This window comes from Dermacentor variabilis, chromosome 11 (assembly GCF_050947875.1).
Source record: "Dermacentor variabilis isolate Ectoservices chromosome 11, ASM5094787v1, whole genome shotgun sequence".
Taxonomy (NCBI): Eukaryota; Metazoa; Arthropoda; class Arachnida; order Ixodida; family Ixodidae; genus Dermacentor; species Dermacentor variabilis.
Window position 1 is genome coordinate 29,304,854 of NC_134578.1, and position 22,387 is coordinate 29,327,240.

Genomic DNA, 22,387 nt, shown 5'->3' on the forward strand with positions numbered 1-22,387 from the left:
CCGCGACCTCGTGCTTAACAGCGCAGCACCATAGTCACTAAGCCACCACGGTGTATGCGGTCGTATCTTTGTGCGTACATTATTTCATCAGTATGTCTTCTCTGATCTTCTGATCCCGGACTGCGTCGTTGCCTCGTGTAGGTGTTTTCACATTTGCATATGCATATACGTACAAACTAAGTGTCGGGCCAACATGTCTTCGCCTTTTGTCACTATGTGCATGCGTGCGTATAAGATTGTATGCTGAAGATTCTTAGCCCTAAGACGTTGTTTCATATTACATTTTTTTCATTCCTAGTATTTTTTGTACTTGTACGCCGCTCTGCCAACGTACAGGCGCTCATCGTCGCCAGGCCCGCTGGGCATCACCTACGCAGCTTTATGCCACCTAGGTAAAGATGGCCGAGAACGAATTCTGGAATGTTACAATCACAGATGAAGTGATGGCGTCATTCCGGAACGGTGGAAGTCCAGCCGCTTGATACCACTCCTGAAGCCTGCAAAGTCGCCCCTCGACCTAGCATCCTACCGACCCACTGCGCTTTCCAGCTGCGTCGGGAAAGCAATGGAAAGAATGGGCGTTCTCAAGCGCCCAGACGGGCATCTTGATCGTCACAACATATACCTCGAGGCCATGGCTGGGTTTAGAAAAGGCCGTTCCTCTCCTGGCAACGTCACTGACCTCGTGACGTCCGTGCAACAAGAAAACCACCTCCCTTGTATATCGGTTGCACTTTTCCTCGGTGGGAAAGGTGCCTATGATAATGTAACACATGAAGCCATCCGTGATGCCCTAGACTATAATGGAATTGTTGGACGAATGTTTCGACAGATGCGGAGCGAGCTATTCAAAAGATCCTGCTTCGTGCAAAGGGCGGATGGCCGCACTGCTGAGTATTACGCTTGCCGTGGTGTCCCATAAGGCGGGGTTTTTAGCCCCACTTTGTTCAAACTATGCATGTTCTACCACATACAGTCAACCTTTCCATATTTGCTGCGGGCGTGGCCATATTGACTTCGGCAGTTACACGTCCCTATGCGTGTGCACGGCTCCAAAAAGCAGTGACCTTAACATCATCGTACCTGCGTGCTCAAGGCCTGAGCATTTCTACGGAGAAGCGCGCCTTAGTCGCTTTTACCCACAAACCCGTGACCTGGTACCCCATCTCTATTGACCACCAAACAATTTCTTACGCAACATCTCACAGATTCCTAGGACGCATTATCGACAGAGACCTTTCATTGAGCCCCGACATCTCATACTTGAAGAAGAGGCTTACCTCTATTGACCGTATACTCAGGTTTCTTGCCGGTAAAGCGTGGGGTACATCCGCGGCATCTATGCTCCAAATATAGAGGACCGCTCTTCCTAGGATACTTGGTATATACCACGCTAATGCTGTCCAATGCTAACAAAACTAACGTTCCTGTCCTGTAGAGCGTTCCAGGCATACCCCTTCCAACATGTCTATGGCTGCCTTGATGTGTTCGAAGACGAAGAAGAATTTTATTTATTCACTCACGAAAATAAAAGTCCCGTAACAAGATATACAGAAGGAGGTCCCAAAGCTCAAGGCTGTAAGGGGACCTGCTGTTCTAATTAGAAAGAACAAAACAAATTAGGTTAGAGCAAATGCAGCAAAGTTGTAAAGTTGTCTACAAATAATTACACACGACAGCAAAAGAACTGAAACGCTATATAATAGTATACAGAATTGCGTTTTTGAACAAATAAAAAGTTACAAAACAATTCAGGGTAATGCAAATACAGCAAAGAGGTAGATTTGTCAACATGTATGAATGCAAGAAAATAAGTAAACTGATACCATGGCATAATGCTGTACAGAATTACATCTTGTAGGAATTAAAACAAAACAATGCAGGGGAAGGTAAATGTAGCCTGGAGACAGAGTTTTAACAAGTACTCACACAAGGGAACAAGTAGACTGAGATATGGTGAAATGTTAGAGATATAATGGCTTACACATAATGAAGCAAACAGAACATGTTAAATTACATCACAGCTTTCACAAGTTGAGTAAATATGAGAACAAATGCTTTTTAAATCTGTATATACTAGGGGAAAGCTTTATGTCCGATGGAATACAGTTACAGAAAAATATCGCTGTGAACGCATAAGTGAATTTACGAAAATTAGTTTAGATTATAGGTAATAAGAAGTTGTTAGCTACTGCAAATGGAGTTTTATTATGATTAGCAAGTTGTTCAGTATTCAAGATTATTTAAAGAATGTTTGAGTGAAGGGAATTATAGACAAGGATTGCCATGTTTAAGTGAAATAGTTTGTGAATTGTGAGAATGCGATGCTCTTCCAAAAGAGCAGATACTCTACATCTGGGCGACAGGAAAGTAATAATGCGGATGGCCTGGTTCGGGACGTATTCTAAAGGAACAAGATGAGAGCTATATGTGTTCCCCCAAGTTGCAATGCAGTAGGTGAAGTAAATGAATCCATGATGAAAAAAAAAAGTTGGTAGACTAAAGTATGGACGTGCTTTTAAAAGAATCCAGATACCATATGCAATTTCTTGCTTTAGATGTGAAATATTGGTAATGTACTTTAAGTTGAAATCGAGGACAACCCCCAAAAAACGACAATGACTGGAAGGTTTGATGGTATAACTACGATAGGTATGGTCGGATTATTTATTGCTTTGTTTTGAGTGGGGTGAAATAGCATGGAAGAATTTTTACTAGGGCTAACTTCTAAATAGTTCCGACGACACCAGCGAATAATATGTTCCAAATCGGTATTGAGCTTAGAAGTTAGGCTATTAATATAGGTGTCAGCAGTTAGGATCGTAGTGTCGTCCGCATATAGATTTATTTATTTCTTTATTTATTTGGTGCATACTGCTAGCCTTTACGAACGCTTTGGCAGAAAAGGGTACATTCATAAAAGGGAAAATACATAATTCACACAGGGCTCAACGATAATCGTTTACAAGAGGCCTTGGCTTTGGTTTAAAAACAAGCTTATTCAAACACACGTACAGCGATATAGATAATGCACATTCTTGGTGACAATAGAACACATTGTAAAATCCACAGTTCATCATGTAGCAACAAAGATATGCTCAGACAGCTTAGATAAAAATAACTGAGGGCCGTACAATCGACAACCCCTTGTGGTAACAGATTCCATTCTCTAGTAGCTTGTAGGAAGTACGCATACTTGAAGGTGTTACTGTAAAATCTCGGCTCAGATAATTCTTTATTGTGATTCGTTCTTGAAATTCTAGCGTTAGAGTGTCCTAAAAACTTGTTTTTGTCTATTTTTAGAGCATTGCTCTGGAGAATGAAGAGGAATTTTAGTCTGAGATATTTAGCATGATCACTAATTGTTGGGAGTCCGGCTAAGCGTAGATGTTCAGTTGGGGAGTCATGACGACGGTATTTATTATAAATTAATCTAGCTGCTTTTGTTTGTACGCTCTCTAACTTCGCTATTGCACATTTAGTATATGAGAACCAGCACATGGCGCCGTATTCTATAACGGAGCGAATCAGTAAAGTGTACACGAGCAGTTTCGTATTGGGTGAAGGCGTATCTGAGGAACCGTTTTAGGGAAAAAAGCGCTGAGAGCAATTTGTTGCTACGTATGTCACGTGTTTGTTTCATGCGATATCCGATCAAAGGCTTTTGATAGGTCTAGAAAATTATGCCTACCTGTCTACGCTTATCGATTGTGAACGCTAGGTCATGAATAGTCTCTATAAATTGAGTTGTAGACAAAGCACTCCTAAATCCGTGTTGGTTAGGGTTAATTAAAGAATGACTTTTAACAAAAGTGACGATGTGTTTCAATATTAAATGTTCAAAAATTTTCCCCGCTGTACAAGCGGGTAAAATTGGACGGAAGTTCGAAGGATTTGTAGCATCACCTGATTTATGTATAGGAATATATTTAGCAATTTTCCATTCTTGACGAACTTCGGAAGTTTGCAATGATTTTGTAAAAATTAGCAATCAGTATTTGGAAACTTATTCAGCGTACCTTCTGAGAAAAGCATTTGGAATGTTATCTGGGCCGCTTGATGTTTTTATATCGACATTAAGTAATAAAGAAAGAATTCCCGCTTCCGTTTTATTTAGCTCACCCGGTTCCTCACCTATGTCACTTGTCTGTGCGACCTTGTCTGGGATAGTGTTATTGTCAACTGGGAAAACTGATTGGAAAAATTAATTAAATTGGGTAGCCTTGGTTAAGGCTTCTGTTGCCAATAAGTTGCTCTTCTTCGGAACCCTACATTTCAGGTGGTGCCAATATTTATGAGGGGATTTTTTAATGAAGTTATTTAAGCTTTCATCTAAGTACTTTTTTAGCCGTTTTTGCTGCTATCTTCAACGCGTGAGAAAGTTCGCTAATTTCTCTTGCACAATCGAAGAAAGAAGTTCTTTTGTTTCTAAGTTTCCTGAGCCTTGTAATTATGCGTTTTAAATGTATAATTTCTCTTGATATCCATGGGTTCGTTTTGCGTACGGTCTTTATTTACTTAGGAATTAATTTTGCGAGACAGTGCTCAACATTGGCCCTGAAAAGCACCCATAGGTTATCAGTTGGCATGCTTCCATCGTGGAAAAACCGATGGAATTCGGGGTAAGATTCTTCTAGGAAGTTAAGAACACTAACGTCATCGGCGTTTGTCCAGTCGTGTATTTGACTCTTTTTTCTTTCGCGCTCGCGGCCGGTTGTGTAACGATAATGAACATATGGTTGCTTTGTGATCTGCAATTCCATTGACTGTTTCCCAAGAGATTGGGCTATCGGGAATACTGCCGCTTAAGAAGGTGAGGTCTAATGTAATGCTCGTTTTCTCGGTTACACGTGTTGGTGCACGTATAATCTGCTTGAGATAAGGTTCACAATGCGAAAGATGGACAGTTAGACCATCAATGTAGGTAGTGAAGAGTAATGGGCCTCATATAGACCCCAGAGGAACTCCGCTATGAATTAGTCTGGAGTTAGAAAGGTGATTAGATATGCTAACAGCCTGTTGTCTGTCAGTTAAATAATCGCGAACAAAAGCCAGCGCTGGTCCTACTACACCGATTGCGTTTAATTTAGTAAATAAAATATTATGAAGAATTGAACCAAACGCTTTGGTGAGGTCAATAAATGTCAATAAACTTCGTCAATGTGGTGCTTAATTCGATAAGTGAATGAAACAAGAGCAAGATTAGTAGAGTAACCTGCACGAAAGCCAAACTTCCTGATGCAAAAAATGTCAAACTTTGTTAGATATTTAGTTAGACGCTTTTCAATAAATTTCTCTATAATTTTGCTGAACACGAATAATATAGCATTAGGGTGATAGTTAGAAATCAACCCCCTATCACCTTTTCTAAATACAGAGACTATTTTGGCTTTCTTAAGTTTAGGTGGAAATACACCGCATTTAAATAAACAGTCAATTACATAAGCAAATGGAAGAGCAACAATATCAGCAACATATTTTAGGTGCACTGGTTGTATTTCTTCAACACCTGCACTTGTTAGCTTTAGTTGTTGTATGACATGGTAGATTTCATCCGGAATGGTAGGATATAAGAAAGATATTGTGGTTGTCTCTGGGGTGTTGTTATAGGACTGGTAGGAAGGGGCTTATTATTATCAGAAAAGAAATTATTAAATTCATTTGCGATGTCTGATGGATTTCGATACGTACCACTAGAGCTTGAAATCTCACTCATTAGTCAGCCTTTTGAGTCTCCGTTCCAAAAGTTTATGAGCTTCCACTGTCTAGTGATACCTTTGAACAATTTGTTCAGGACATTTTGTAGCAACATATCGCTTCTGCAATTTGAAGTTAAATGGGTAACGTGTAGTTTTTTCTACATATTTTTTTCTTGCGAATGCACACTAGTAAACCATCTGTGAACCACGGGTTATGAGGTGATGAATACTTCTTGTTACATCTAACAAAAGTGGTTGCATCATGGACCCATTGCTGTGTTACAGATGAAAAGCGCACAAAAGCTAGCTCAGCGTTTGATTCAGATTTTATCGTCGACCCGTCACCAGTCATCATCGACCGAAGCAACAATTGCCGCCGCGAGAAACCACCCAATAATGACTCGTATAGCTGTCGACGAACTCCGAGCGCGCGTTCGCCATCGATCCAGAATTGCTGGTCAATATATCGCTTGCGTGCCTGAGAAAAGACCGAAGGCAGGGTTTTACAGATCAGTTTCGGCTAACCAGCACACTTTGTCATTGAGATACTCGCCCGCGACATGAATGCCATCCCCTCTGTGGTGCTTGAAAAGCTGCCTGTGTACCTTGATGTTCCAGGAATAGCGAAGAAGGCTAGCCTGACCACAGCGGGTCTCAAGCAGATGACTTTGGAACTTTTACATAATTCGTGCGCTAACCGAATCCATGTTTACACGGACGGTTCGGTGTCAGAAAGTTTGAATAGTGCCAGTGTTGTACTGTCGCAATCGGTCGTCATCAAGTTTTAGCTTCCCACGTCATGACATTTACAGGTTCCGCACTGGACGCTTTGCGCGCTGCTGTGGAATACATTGGGGGAAACTGTCTAGCAAGTGGCCAATATTTTGTGATTCGAAATCAGCCCTCCATAGCTTGCGAGGTTTACGAGGCTGTAGTTACGAATAGCTGGTGTGGCAAATCAGCGAAATTTGCCATTGCGCTTCTGAACGAGGACATCTGATCTTTCAGCGGCTGCCGGGACATTGTGGCATCGATGGTAATCACCTCGCCGAAGACGCTGCCCGACGTGCCCAGATAGGAGCACCGACACTCCTTATACCTTTATCGAGAGTAGACGCTGCAAGAGAGTTTCACAATCTTGCTCGTACCATCACGTTGAGTTACTGGCGTACAGCGCACAACTCTAGCCATCGATTATACAGTCTCGTCTCATCATTGAAACTGAAATTACTAGCCAACGTTTTCACGACGTGACGCCACACTGCTGTGCTGACTGTGGGTAGGAGTGGCATCCACTAAGCCCTACAACTATTGTACTGGAATGACGGACTCATCAATATGTGCTAAGTGCAAGTGTGAAGAGACCATCAGCCATCTTCGGTGCGACTGCTGTCGCTTCGATAACCGAAGTAAGACTCTCCAGTATGCCTTGAATAGACTGGACGATAGGCCATTTACAGAAGCAAAGTTCTTGGGAGCCTGGCGTCACAGTTCATTAGCCCAGAAAGCCAATCGAGTGCTTCTTCAGTACCTGTAGACGACCTACTTGAGTGCCTGACTGTAGGCATGCTGCACCTAGCTTAGTGCAAGCGAAAGTGCGATAAATATTAACCTCTTCTCTCGCTCTTCTTCACTCCGCCTCCCCACGTGTAGGGTAGCAAACTGATACTCAGTCTGCTTGAACTCCCTGCCTTTCCTCCTTCCCTTCTTTCTCTCTCTCTTCACATTTCTTTCTTTAAATGTAATTTAAATAAGAAGAAAGCATTGCAACGATCTTTAAATCAGTGGCTGTGCTGTCTTCCTTCTATAAGAAGCGCAAGTGCACCTAGATATATATTTTTCACTTACGTTCGGCGAGTTCGAAATCAGGTTTCTGGCGCCACAGATATTCGATCCTCACTGCTCATTAAGATTTGTGTTTTGCCTGAAGAATTAGTCTTTTAAAGTAATGAAACAGGTGCAGCTCCGCCGATAAAAGCGAAGAATATACTTATTCGTAAGCCAGATTTTTGTTTAAATTTTTTTTTACGTACGTGCAGGACGAGTATGTACCAGTATGGAGAAATTCAGAACCCATGCCGCGTCGAAGGGAGCTACTCCAAATATCCCTGCTTGTTAAGAATGGACGCCTCAGGTAAGTTTAAGCATAATAAAAACCAATACCAATAGGCCTGGTGTGCCAAAACAGTCATTGACACTGGTGCAGCACGTAGGATGCGATTCGTATGAAGAAGCAGTAGTAGTAGTCGGTCATAAAGGTCGGCGTCTGTCAGATTTTGGTTCTCCCGTACCATAATATCGCCGGTATCGGAATGTTTTATTCAGTGGTTCAACATATCTACTGCCAGAGCGCTAGCGCTGTCTTGCGTGCACGTACATTCCTGCTTAACACACTCTTTCTAATGCAATGGAATGTTTGCCTAATTCCAGGCATCTTGTGGCACGTAGGCTACTACCGCGCTACGTTTTCAACCTATTTAATGTGACGATTTAATGTGAAGTGGCGGAAATGAACCACTGTCGCCAAGCGCAAGAGCTGTATGAACTATTTATTGGGTCAGAGGCGCATACACAATATTGTCGTGTCAACAACTACTAGCGTATTCAGAAAGGGGCAGGTATGTTGCATCGTATAGCAACAATTTTCTTAAAGAAACGACAGCACGCGAGTCCGTGCTATTTCAATTTAGCCAAGGACGAAGAAAACGCGAATGCTTGTACACCTTAGCACTGTTCTTCGCATGCGTCCCGACCCGTTGCATATGAAAGCAAAAACTTTGGAGGATGCTTAAGCTTCGCCTTTAAGAGTAGAACGCGACTGCATTCAAAGATCCCTGAGTGTAACCGTAATGTTTACCAAGAAACGCTGACGGCGAAGGCTATGCACAAAAGCAAGCTTTGCGATTTTTTTATGTTTTGATGGTGTGCAAAGAACCGAGGCGGCCATGCCGCTCCTGCTTAGACAGACCAAAAACGGCAGCGGGGAAAGGCTATCGCGTTAAGAGGGGTTTGTGTTTAAGTTTCCGCGTAACATAATTATGTTTTCTCGTATATTCAAATTACAATCCGACGCTATCATGCCGTTAGGCTGTGTGTGTGTCATGCTTTACGATTTCTCTGGCTCATTTTACTTTCAGAAATTCACTTAGTTCAGTAACTTCTTTGCGCTTCACGGAGAGCCAGCGTATTAGTGCATGCGTGGTTGCGTATATATATTTGCGTGGTTTGGAATAAGTATTCCTGAAATGATGGTCGGCGCTGGGCGACGGACGGCAGACGGTGGGCACCGATGCCGGATTTTCTTGGACACGGGGCGCTTAAGGCTATTGCGTTAATAACATACCAGTTTTCCCACTCGTTGTTAAATGGGAGCTAGCGCTATGAGACGCTATTTGACATTGTGGCACCTTCGGGATAACCCCAGCTTGTAATGGAACAGGCTGTCACGTTTCGTGGCAGAAGCACAACATACTAGTCGAGAGCTCGTCGAGACATCGCCGCCAGCGTGTTCGCTTTTGTGCTGCAGGCACAAACACGCTACGTCACACGCACAATTACTCACATTGCGCAAATGCGGCAAACATGTTGGTTCATCTTGCAGCACTTTTCAGAACTCCAAACGACGCTGAATATCAAGCTGTCTGCGAAATATTTCGCGTAAAATCGATTCCAACAGGGCGCGGGATGTCCATAATTTTTTCGAGTGGACTCCGCGTTGGCTCTCTGGTTATCGTATTTTAGTGTTCATTAAGCGGTCGCTGCTTTCATGGTCGACCATGGCACCATTTCCTGATGGAGGCTATTTGCAAGAACCTCTCGTTTACGGAGATGTCGGTAGCATGTTAAATAACTCCATGGTGTCAAAATCTATCCGCTTGCCTACCGCCCTAAGGCGTCTCCCCTAGATCATTTGCGCTGCTGGGATGTCGAAAAAGAAAGAATACCTTAATCAATGAATCGATCGACCTTCCTGGCTCTAATGGTAGTCACAAAAAGCTGTAAGAAGTATTACTAGTGCTAAGATTTATGTGGCATGTTGCCACAACTTTCGTTTATTTGAGATTTTACTACGCTCAACAAAAGTAGCGGTGAAATACACGGATATTACTTAGCATATCTAGTCTTTTCATCACTACATGGAACTTGTCGATTCGACTTCTTGCGTGCGTATAACGGGTGGCGATATTAGCAGGCTAAAATTTTAATAGCTGTAACGAGATACGAGCGCACATGATGTACAAGTTAAGGACATCAACCTGTCAATGTCTCAGCTGTAACCTGTTGCAGCGAAAAAACTTACGTTCCACTGCATGTGCAGGCATCAGGTTACGTGGAAAGCACTACTGTCGCAGGCTTTCCGCATCGAGTACTAGATGTTTTAGTGCTTTTTTTACGTAAGTGAAGAACAAATTTTTCTGTATAGCATTTACACTATTCAAAGAAGATTGAATTACTGTCGTAAGAAATTGCAGTCTAGTGGCTACATATTGTACGGAGCTAAACAGTTAACAATTGTAAATTTAGCTTCAAGAATCTTCATAATTTCGAGCATAGCAAACTGCCATTCGAAGCATAGATGGTATAAAGTAATATCCCAAGAACACTTTGCAATTCTGACTACAGTTGTGAACAATGGCTAAGAAAAAGTTAACATGCCAAGAAAATAACAATAAAGTATATGTTTTTTTTTCAGATTTTAATACTACTAAAACAGGTAAGTTACTACGTTTCTATCTATCTGGGGTAGGGAAAATTATTTTTATGCCCCACAATACGGTCATCACGCCCAACATAAACTGGGCATTCAGTAACGGTTCGGAACCAGCTGTTGCCTTTAAACTCACACGGAAGGCTCCGTGCGTACATAATCAATGAAGGACGGTGCAGGCTTCAAGTGATCGGCGGTGATCAAATTGGAGATGTCTCTCGAGCCGACATATTATCAAGAAGTGGCCCCTGACATGTCTTTGTTAGGCTTGTGACATGTTGTCAGGCCCTCACAAACACAAGTGGAAATGTTGGCTGGCAGCAGCGTCTCTCGTGGTACCACAGTTGATCGGCATATACGTGTCGCTCATAAAACACAGAATAATGTTAGCTGGAGTGGATGCAATAAGTCAAATGTGACATCGTAGTACAACTGAATGAGTAATGCGTGATTCCTCAGCAGGTAAGCGGGCCGAGTATAGTCAATTCATCTCAGAGGTGCCAGGAATTTAGTGATTGTGCCAGATCTCTCGAGAAAACTTGGCAGAAACCGTCGACGATCAATGTCGATGAAAGCGAACAGCTGAAACCTTCTAGAAAGTTACCCGCTTTATTAAAAGAACGACGCCCTTGATGGCGCACAGTTGTTGCAGAGAGAACGTTTGGTAGCGTTGGTTGTTTTATTGCATGATTCCGTATATGAAATAACCGCTATTCCACAAGTTTGCGGTGGTGCCAGTAGCCTCTCCTCCAGTGGCCACAGTAGCAGAGGGTGGCAGGAAACGAGAAGGGCTGTCAGATACTCAGTCGCGGCATTTAAACTATCCAATGCCTCGCAGCGCCCGCACAGCAGGACGTCCTTGCAAACCCGGCTACTCCCATACACGTACTATTCTGTTAAGCATAACAGATAATGTTACAAAAGTAGATCTACAACTGAGCCTAGTTCTAGCTTCGCTCCATTGCGTACTTTCACAATTCCTGCCACAACTTTGGGGCGCTATAACCTTAAGCTATTTCAAACAGATTCTATTCCATTTCAACCATAAGCCCTCAATGATTGGTCAAAAACTCTTGGGCAAAGACCACTTGGCCAGTCTGTCACGCGAAGTCACAAGACCGTGAAGTCACCATCTGATATGAGAACGGAAAGCAATTATTACCGATTTTATGCCGTTTCAGCCAGTAGCCCTCCGCTACACAAAAATTTTTTTCCGGCGCACCCACTTCGCCTGCCCGTCATGGGACGTTCCAATGCCGCGAAAACCCTTTCTTAAAAGTGACGTGTAGGAAGCAAAAATGCACAATTACGCCAAACAAAGCTGAACATAGCTCCTCATTCCGAAAGGAAAAGAAGTTGGATGTCTGCCGATCGCTCCGCTGCTGGCTACTCGACGCTGCTGCGGAGAAACGGCTTCCTTACGCGTAATCGAAGTTTTTACGTAGCGGTACAATATAATCGGCTTCTTCCAGCAAGTATACGACATGACTCTGAAAACTCTTTTTCACCGAGCAGCCGTCTGAGGGGCATTCGTAACCCCCCCGTTGCACGCCGCTAATTTTTTCCACCAGTCACCGAAAGCTAACCAAAAAAAGTGGACCAATTGCAGCCGCCGGCATCACTATTCTCATCAGGTTATCTATTCTCACTACGCCAGTTCCGCCCCACCGAGACGTTCTTCACTTCTGCGCGCTCCTTGCCTCTTGTCAGCTGATTACGTAATAGTTTGCAAAGGTAACCAATCCCATCCGCTTTGAAATCAAACAAAAGTAATTTCGTATAAACGAGAAGAGCATATACCGGGTGTTACAGCGAAGACTCAATTAAAAAAAAATTGCCTGTGGCAGATTGCACAATTCTAGTCCATGAGCAGGTCTACTCACAGAGACATACATTACTTGCACAAGAAATTGAAAAGGAAAAAAAAATACTGGACTAATTGCTCAAAATTCACTAATTAAGTTTTGAACTAATAACTGTATCGCACATATTAAAATTTACAAATTCTAGCCAGGGAGCTCGAAAGGCGAATTTACGTGAAACGAATGTTCAGGACGACATGAGCTTCGAGATAATAATTCCCTTGCTTTGAGGAGCATGCAATGACATTTTACTTTTGTACTTCAATGCATAAAACGACGTTTTGTTGAGAAAGTGGAAAGACAGTGCTTTATTACCGCAAGCTAGCGCATATCTCGTAAAACAATAAAATTATATTACAGTAAATATGCGCTGCAGTCTCACCCGCTGGAATTCGTAAATTGCAACATCAGCCATAACTAGTGAGATGCTCAATTAGTGAATTAGGCGAGGGTGCTTGCCCGGCAGCCGAAATGAAAAGCAATGAAAGCTGAGGAGCGACCTCAGCATGAACGAATTCCCCCACTTGTGTAGGCTAATTCGAGTTCTTGCTATCCTATGGTCACTGCAGCGCACCTTGCCGAGCACGTCCACAGATTGTATGATGCCAGGGTTAGCGCAGAGTATAATGTCAATTTCATTTCTAGTCTCGCCATTCGTGCTCCTCTACGTCCACTTTCGGCTACCCCGCTTGCGGAAGAAGGTATTCAGTATCCGCATATTATTATGTTCTGCAAACTCTACTAATAACTCTCCCCTGCTATTCCTAGAGCCGATGCCGTATTCCCGCACTGACTTGTCTCCAGGCTGCTTCTTGCCTACCGTGGCATTGAAGTCGCCCATCAGTATAGTGTATTTTGTTTTGACTTTACCCATCGCCGATTCCACGCCTTCATAGAAGCTTTCGACTTCCTGGTCATCATGACTCGATGTAGGTGCGTAAAGCTGTACGACCTTCAATTTGTACCTGCTATTAAGTTTCACAGCAAGTCCTGCCACCCTCTCGTTAATGCTGTATAATTCCTGTATGTTACCAGCTATATTCATATTAATCAGGAATCCGACTCCTAGTTCTCGTCTCTCCGCTAAGCCCCGATAGCCCAGGACATGCCTCCTTTTTAGCACTGTAAATGCTGCTTTTGTCCTCGTAACTACACTGAGCCCTATTGTATCCATTTACAGCCCTCTAATTCTTCCAATAGCGCTGCTAGACTCACTTCACTAGCTAGCGTTCTAGCGTTAAATGGTGCCAAGTTCAGATTCCAATGACGGCCTGTTTAGACCAAGGTATTCTTAGCACCCTCTGCTGCGTCACAGTTCCGACCGCCGCTGCGGTCAGTCGCTTCGCAGCTGCTGTGGACTGAGGGCCGGGGTTTTATTGTTGTATTCAAGTCACTTGTACTAGTGTAAATGCATGACTTGGAAACGGCACGAAGCAGTTCTAAGGAGTTTTGGTGTGTGTGCAAAGTGTTGGAAAGCAAACTAGAGGTGCTGTGCGCAGGTCGAACGCTCCGAAACTAGAATTAGCGCTGTTTGCTGTTGCTTTTGAATTTATTACGAGCAAACAAACTGATAACTGAACACGTTGAATGAGAAACCAGCATCTTCTGCTTGCACCACGAAATTAAAACAAGCTATGACAACGCTATGTAACCTTGCGGCATAACATGTGTCATGATCAAATACCGAGATTAGAATGCAGTTATCCTTCCTGCTACATTGCCTGCGTACAAAAGTAAAGTACTGAGAACATTACTGCTGGTTAAAGCATTAGTAGCCTTAATGCTGGGGAGAAAGCTATAAACGAACAAAACGAAGTGAAGTTTAAATGTACATCGCCATAATTTATCATCATAATCAAACCGTCTGCCTAAACAAAGCACACTCCACAATTTGAAACACCAGCAAGACATTGAAAGCAATGTTCTGCTCGCCGGGAAGAAACAAGTCTCGAGGGAAGTTTTTCGAACAAACGTGCATAGCATCAGCCATCACCTTTTACCAATGCGGAGTTTCTTATCGAAGCTGCTCTCCGATGCGCGTCGTCTATTTCTTTCACGATAATATGCAATCATATATTGCTTTCTTCACCACGATGACACGCATAATGGGAAACAAGATGCCCTTCGGCAACCGTTCTTTTTTTCATTTACGGGCTTGTACGTTGTGGCACCCAACAATTGGAGAACAACAAGGCATTAAGCGCATGCCGTGATAAAAGAGCAGCCATCTTTCGCTTGAAGCTTCAACTTGGATCGGCTGCTTCTCGGCACTGCCTCTAAGGGGCGAGCATTTAGCTCGAGTCGCGAATTGCTATAAGTATTAAGTCAGCTTCTTTTGTAATACTATCCAAATCTTGGCAGATCTACCTCAGTGAGTGAGTGCTATTAGTAAAGGAAAACGAAAGGATGCGAAACCACAGAATAAACCAGTGTCTCATAGCTAGGAAACCAACAATTGAAACCTTAAGTACCTGGGTGACAATTGTACTGCCGTTACAGGTCACGGAAGAACCGTGCAGTCGTGCAAGCAAACCCACCACATAGTCCCTCACATCTCAAACAGTATGCGTGGTGTGAACGAACGAGAAAGTCTGCGTTGTGTTCAAGCATTCATAATCTCTCGCATGCCATATGGGCTTCCACACTATCCGGACACGAAAGCTTAGATCTGCACTCTCGGACGCTTAAGATGAAGCGAAGAGGTTCTTTATACTCCTACCAGAGTACACAGGAATGGAACCGCTGAATAGTAGGTGGCGTTAATGACCTCAGCGAGCTATTGGCCACACATAGTAACGTGCAGCAGGTGCGACTTCGCTCAAGCCATGCCGCACCACAGACGAACACGGCTGACAAATGCATCAGCCGGCGAATGTTGCAGGCAGAGGTGCGATCAGTGAAGGAATACGTGCCGCTGGCACTAGCGGTTGTACAAAACGCGAAACCTAGGTCTCATTCACAGCATTTATGCTGACTCACTGTAGCAATTTAGAGCATGTGCCCACACCCTCTATCGCAACGAACCGCTACATAATTTCCGACAAGGGGTAGGCCATCTCCAAAGTCTGGGACACTCAGTGATTAATCAATATCTGCACAGATCAGGATCCTTGGCAGTGAAACGCCTCATAGGCTTGCGCGGGTGCACCCTCTCGCCAGCATCATCGAAAGAGCCCGCTGTGGAACTGTGGCGGGCTCTCCTGTCAGTACTGTGGGAACCGGCGGCACCACCCGTGGTAGGCGGCGCGCGTGCCGTCTTTAAAGAGACCCCGAAACACCTGCACGGTGCCTGCACGGTGCAGCCACCCGGCGGCACAGAGCTCAACAAGACGAACACAGCGCTAATATAGCAGTCAGCAATTACATTCTACTTTGTGCCTAGTGTGAACGTCGACGGGAGTGCAATCGCGAACATATGATATTCTTAAAGGCTTATAAAGTTTTACATTTGGTTATCGTAATAGCAGCTCCGTGTTTGGCTGGTTAAGCTCTGCGCCCCCAGGCGGCTACGCCGTGCAAGGCTCTCCGGCCGCTCACCTTTATGCTAAAGCCCCTTCATCGCAGCGGTAGTGTTATCGGGGAGTTTCAGTTTGCGGCTCCACCCATTCGCCAAAACTTCAAACTCGCCTGCGGTTACCGGAATACAGGACACGCACGGCGCTGCAACAGAACGCTTGCAACGCGCGCTCTTTACATAGCCTTCACGGGGGATCGATGGCGAGCCGGCTAGCGGCGAGGTGAAGAGGCTTCGCGCCCTGTCTTCAAGACAACCGGAAGTAGACGACACGACATCACATCATGACGTTGAGCAGAGCAACCTGTTCGGCTTGTTGGTTGAACATAGCAGAAGGCTACAGCGCGGGAACCGATGGAGACAAAGGAGGCACACAGACGCAGCCCTGACCTTCAACTAAAATGATTATTTTGCCGCTGCACAGCTAGTTTTATAGTAAACACTTGGCAAAAAAAACAACAACAAAATCCCACATGGGTACAGAACCTGCTCATAACACTATGGCACCCCTGCATTTGAATCTAGGAAAGTCAGCTCTTTTTCACACAAGGTTGTCGATAGGCAAATGACACAGTTTTACTGCGAAACTATTTATAGCTAGCATGGCGTGAAATTTTCTTTTGTGCAGGCAACAACTCAGCGCCCTGTCTGGGCCGTACGTCGTTCCAAACTCGTGCGTGTCTAGTTTCCTGCCGCTTTCGCTGGGTGGTGGTTACGTCGGCTGTGTGTGCTTTGCGCCGGTGGGTCATATGTCGCGCTCGTCTCCTTTCCGCCGGTTTTTCTGGGCAGCAGACTTCCAATAATATGCATGGCTAGTTTCCTGCGGGTCTCCGAGGTAGCGGTAGTAGCGCACACTGGAACACAATAATAAAACCAGCAGCTTCCAAGCAGCGCGCACTTCAGTGAGCATGAGCCATGGGTCATGCATAGATTTGACTCTGGCTAACAACGTGTCCAACGTTGTACGCGAGCCGATCAATGTGTACCATAGCGACCTCAAGGCCAGCGCCAGCACCATGACGACCAAAATATATTGACCCGCTGATCGAGACAATAAATGTGTGTGCGTACCTTTCGTCACTGTGACGACCCATCAAGACAATAAATGAGTTCATACCTTTGTTCAAGATGAGTTCAAATCAGTCAGTACCTTTGCCACCCCAGTGTCGTGTTCTAAACAGCTTCGCTAGTCGTCCACCTTTACAGAGTGGAATGGCTCATGATTTTTTTGCGACATGTGAAATTGTGGCAGCCTCAATAATTTCCCTAGGAAAGCTTGATTGGTTCCTACGTACACTCTTGCATTTATCGAAGACAGGTTTGCACCCACAGTCGCGGCAGTGCACGCCTAGATGACCTTGAATAGGTAGTTCGACAGCGACTCTACTCAGTGACACCAGCCATGGTTGCTCAGTGGCTATGGTGTTGGGCTGCTGAGCACGAGGTCACGGGATCGCTTCTCGGCCGCGGAGGCCGGATTTCAATGGGGGCGGAAACGCCTGTGTGTTTAGATTTAGGTGTACATTAAAGAACCGCAAGTGGTAGAAATTTCCGGAGTACTCCACTGCGGTGTGCCTTATAATCCGAATGTGGTTTAGGTGCGTAAAACCTCATCATTTATTTTAATATACCCAGTGACCTAGATTTAGCGAAATGTGATAGGAATCTTAACATCCAGCAGCATGGTATAAAGGTTGCTCCTATGTTTGGATACGTTGAAGATTTTCAGCTACCCTTGATGTTCCAAATAACAACGCTGATTCTACTGCAGCAGTTAAAACTGTGCTGAATGTTTTTAAATATATTTTTAGGGCACTAATTATCCCCGCATAAGCCTTCAGAAGAAAATAGCATTGGTTTTAGGCCTGAGCTTTCAGTTTCTTTACACAAAATGTGCGCTGGACGTTTGAGCTAATGGCTTACTTCCAGTTGGATCTGCACACTCTAAACTTCTGAAAAGAATTCTTGTAGTCTCTTTTCTTGCAAGTGCCTTGAACAAGTCGTGTGTCAACACGGCGTAAAAACGCTTTCATTCGCAGGCATACCACCGCGATGAAATTGTGGTATCGCTAAGAATGCAGTTATTCTATTCTCAAGTAATGTCATAGTACCTTAAGAAAGTTGGCTGGAGTGCGAACGTTAATGTTTTTTCTGTGCCTGAAAAACTGGTGTCACTGGCAAGCAAACTTGCACTGTCCTCCATGAGAAGGCCCAGTGTGAAACTAATCACAGACAGCGCTTCACACAATGTGCCCAGTGTGTCGTATATGAGGTACCTATCTCATGTGGTGAAGTCTACATCGGGCGAACCGGCTGATGCATGAACGATCAGCTTAGGGAACACCGCAACAATGTTCACAATACAGTTCAAGGTCATCTAGGTGGGCTTTGTCGCGACTGCCGGCATGAACCTTTATTAGTAAATGGACGTCTATATGTAGGAGAAAATTAATCCTCACTACGGGAATTATCGAGGCTAGCACAATTTCACGTACGGGAACATACTGCGATTTGTCCGCCGATAGCCTTGTGGGAAAAAGAGCTGACCTTCTTAGATTCAAATGCCAAGGTGCGACACCGTTATGAGCAGGTTCTGTGCCCATGTGGCATCTCATTATATTTTTTTTGCCAAGTGTTCACTATAAAACTAGCTGCGCGCGACCAAATAAACTTTTTGTTTAAAGTCTGTGCTGCGTCTGAGTACTTCGTGTGCCTCCTTTGTCTCCGTCGGTTCACGCGCTGTAGCGTTTTACTACATCATGATGCAGAGGCAGCGAAGGTGGAGCACAGTTCGGATCGCTCGGCGAACGAGTTGAGGAGGAAGAGCGTGGATAGGGACCAGGTCAAGTTGTAATAAACTGTAGCTCTCTTAATATGTGATGCTCGAACTAAATTGTGGTGCTATGTTCTCCGCTTGTGTTCTCCACTTGTGGTGCTCGTACTCGATTGTAGTGCTAATGTTTAACTGTAGCTGTACCCTACGTCTCTACAAAAATTGTTCAAACCATTTAAAGGACCCTTTAAGCATGATAGGATCCGCGTCACCCATGGTGCTTCGAAGCCCACTCAACAATGTGGAAGTAGCTCGCTCTACCTCCTTTAGGCCGTATTTTTCACCGCCACAGTGCATAAGACCGCAAATAAGTGGAATAAACGAGTTACTAACAAACCGCTTCATACATGATCCGTCTCTGCAGTGGCTATACGATGTGTCACGACACCGCTTTATTTTACATCGCATTAACCTCAACATTCGTCACTACAAAGGTTCTGCCGCAGTTTTCGCATCTCTAAAATGAGCGAAAGATTTCGCCAGTTCTGTAGTTATTTTCGTGTCTGTGACGCAGCGCATTGCCAAGTGTAGTACAATATGAAACGCCATTACTGCAATAAGACATTTTAACATATATATAAAATTCATTCACTCAAAACGTTCACGATTACATTGTAATTTATATAAAATATTACAAATTAGCCTTCATTTCTGATTGATCAATAATGACGATATGCAGAAACGTCTACCTTTAAAATTTTCAGTTTTTAGTTCCCGCAGTCGCATCTCGTGGCTTGAAAAGTTGGTTTACGAAGGTTGGTACAGTGTAAATTCACTTGCAGTGAAAGAACTGGAGCGAAGAGTACTCATGTCCTGGTATCAGTATTCAGGATGTGGCGTCTACGTTGTACTGGACGCCAACGGTAAGCGTGCAAATTTGTTTAGTCTCTACGAGCTAGACAAGACACTTATTGTCAATTTTAAGCTACGGAATTGTGAGCAGCTGGTATTACTGAGTACATATTGTATTCATGGTACTGTTTCACAGCTTATGCATCACCATTAACTATTTTTAATAGAATGCAAGCAGTGTATTTGAGCATTATTTTACCTTTTAGTAATTCGATACGTCTTTGTTTACTTGTAAATATTTAAACCTCCTTCCTGGAGCCTTTAGTACGGAAACAAATAAAAAAAGGAACTGGAATGGACATATGATTTGGAGAGAAAATAAAATCACATTTCACAGAGAGCAGCACACCAAACTAGCGCAAAGGAGATACACAATTAATTTTATTGGTTATGAAAAAATATTCCAGGCAAACGGCTCTAGTTTCTATAAAAGTACGCTGTAACCGGTTCCCCACCACTAAGTTTCCCGTGAAAAAAAACGAAAAAACATAAAAGAATTGGTACAATGATACGCCATAACAATGATTATCAAGTCATGCCTCCGTTAAGTGGCACATCGGCACCAAAAAAAAATTAGAGCCGTTATATTGTGGGGGGCCAAGTTCTCCAAACGCAGAAAGATGTGAAACAAAAAGAACATTGTTATTTTACGAGGAGAAACGAGTAAAGGAGCGCTTTGAAGCAACCTTTCGAGGATGAAGACGCCTGCACTCAATTCCACCTCGGTCACGGCCCCCTTACAGAGAAGGAAGCAGACATCGTAGAGGCTCGTGCACTCTTAGTAATTACAAACAGTCCGAATGCAAAGCTTCCAGGACTGTATGTCTCTGGATGAGGACCCGACAGAATTTGGCGGCATCTGTGGAGCACAAAAGCTTGAGACATGTTTGTCACATAAATGTAACACTTTGGAAGCTTCTTTGGTTGTTATGAAGAATACATTACCAGTTTTTTCATATCTTTCTTGTTCCCTGCACTGTAAATTCTTAGAACTAACCCCGTATTTTTCGCTCTTGTAAAGTATTCTCACCCCTCCCCTATGCAATATACAACTATTTCCCGTGAGGGTATGATAAATAAATAAATAAATAAATAAATAAATAAATAAATAAATAAATAAACAGTCACCTCAAAAAATGAAGTGTCTAGTGCAAATTTTGACGCTGATTGAAGCGCTGATGGTGGTGACGACCACAGCGCATTTTGTATTAGGTATAGGCGGATAATGTGACTTGATTAGCCTATAATTTACCTATGAAAGTATTCCACTTGCGACAATAAATTGCTTTGACCGCAACAGGTGAACTACAAGACTCTTGTATAAAATAAAAAGAAATTCTCAGAAAACTAGCTGATAAATTCGGCAATGTTCTTACATGCTTGAAACTGTTTGAATCTTATGAAGCAGAAATGATGTTATGTTTTTTAACTAGGTACAAGAAGATGCGAACTTCACGCACGTCAGAAGACACTGGAGCAAAGAAAAGTTGACGTGACAAATCTTAATACTTGTGAAAAAGATTTCTACAAACACTGCAAGAATTATACTCAATTCGTTCAGTACAGCGAGAGCTGCAAGAGAAAGAAAAGATCAGTCAAATGATAGCGCCCACGAGGAACTGTTTCAGCAAACTGTCGCGTTTTCAAAAAACTAAAAGATTTTGTTTGATTTTTGTGTGGCATAACGCAGCATAAATAAATATTCCATGAGCTATCACAAGGAATGTCCGTTTTTCTGTGCGAAATAAGAAGACACGGTGATCGCACTTTCTTCTCACTTAATATAAGTATGACAAAGCACAAAATTGGTTATTTATCACAGCAGTATACCTAGTGAGGAAAAGTATGTGAAATAAAATACAAAACAGTACTTCAGAAAAAGGGTTAACATTAAAGAAATTCCCTAGCTATCAATATCATAGCATTTCCTTGTCGTTGAAGTTTTAGCAAAACTGTCGCAGGAAAAGGCCGTATTCTTGGCAGCACGTTTTTTGAGTTTACATTCTGCTCTATGGAAAACGCTCATTTTAATCATAGACACACTAAGTTTATTTACAGTGACATGACCTCGTGTAAGTAAAATATATGTATATTATTAGGTACAAAATGTGTTGGTGAATTAGTGAAGGCTATAAATTTACTTACCACTGGTGTCTGTTAACAACGCAAGTGCCACATAGTGGCGGGACAGATTAGCCTAATGACTTTCTATATTTATTCTGAGCGCGGCAATACGGCACAAACGTCGAAACAAGAAAAGGTAAAAGTAAAAAAAATGATTTGTGCAGAAACTCTTGTGGAAGGTTGCACATTAATTGCCTAAGCACTGTGCCACTTGCTCATCTCCACGCAGCCCGGTAAACAAGAAAAGGTAGAAGTAAAAAAAAAAGGATTTGTGCAGAAACTCTTGTGGAAGGTTGCACATTAATTGCCTAAGCACTGTGCCACTTGCTCATCTCCACGCAGCCCGGTGTCATTATCAATGCTAAGAAACGTGATCAGAGCAGTATAAACCATTATCCGCCCTTATCGGCTGCTATCAACCTTATCGGAATAGCGCCGACCCTTATAAATCCTTATCGTTTTTAATCTACCTTATCGAACTCCATACGAGCCTTATCAAGCCTTATTAGTTGGTTTTAGCCTTATCGTAATCGATCCAATATTTAGCAACTCTCATCTGTCCATATCAACGTTATCGGACATAATCCAACCCTCTTTAACTCTTATTGTTCCTTATCAACCTTATCGTACTTGTCCGACCCTTATCGGTATTTATTAACTTTATCACATTTACTCTGACCATTAAAAGTCTTTGTCGCTCTTTAGCACCTTATGCACCAGCGTCGTGCCATTGTCAACCGTAATGAGACCTATATAACCCCTCATCACACCTTATCTTCCTTCTCCGCTCATTAA

General features: G+C 43.3%; 1 protein-coding gene across 1 annotated transcript in view; it reads left to right on the forward strand.

Annotated features, from left to right (window-relative positions):
- Nucleotides 1-21,184, forward strand: part of LOC142564784 (uncharacterized) — a 43,763-nt gene extending 22,579 nt beyond the window's left edge. The window contains exons 2-5 of the mRNA XM_075675937.1: nucleotides 7,739-7,833; nucleotides 10,393-10,413; nucleotides 19,399-19,479; nucleotides 20,902-21,184. Coding sequence (XP_075532052.1) covers nucleotides 7,739-7,833; nucleotides 10,393-10,413; nucleotides 19,399-19,479; nucleotides 20,902-21,071 — 367 coding nt within the window. The 3' untranslated portion in view covers nucleotides 21,072-21,184. The remainder of the gene's footprint in view (nucleotides 1-7,738; nucleotides 7,834-10,392; nucleotides 10,414-19,398; nucleotides 19,480-20,901) is intronic.
- The last annotated feature ends 1,203 nt before the right edge of the window (nucleotides 21,185-22,387 follow it).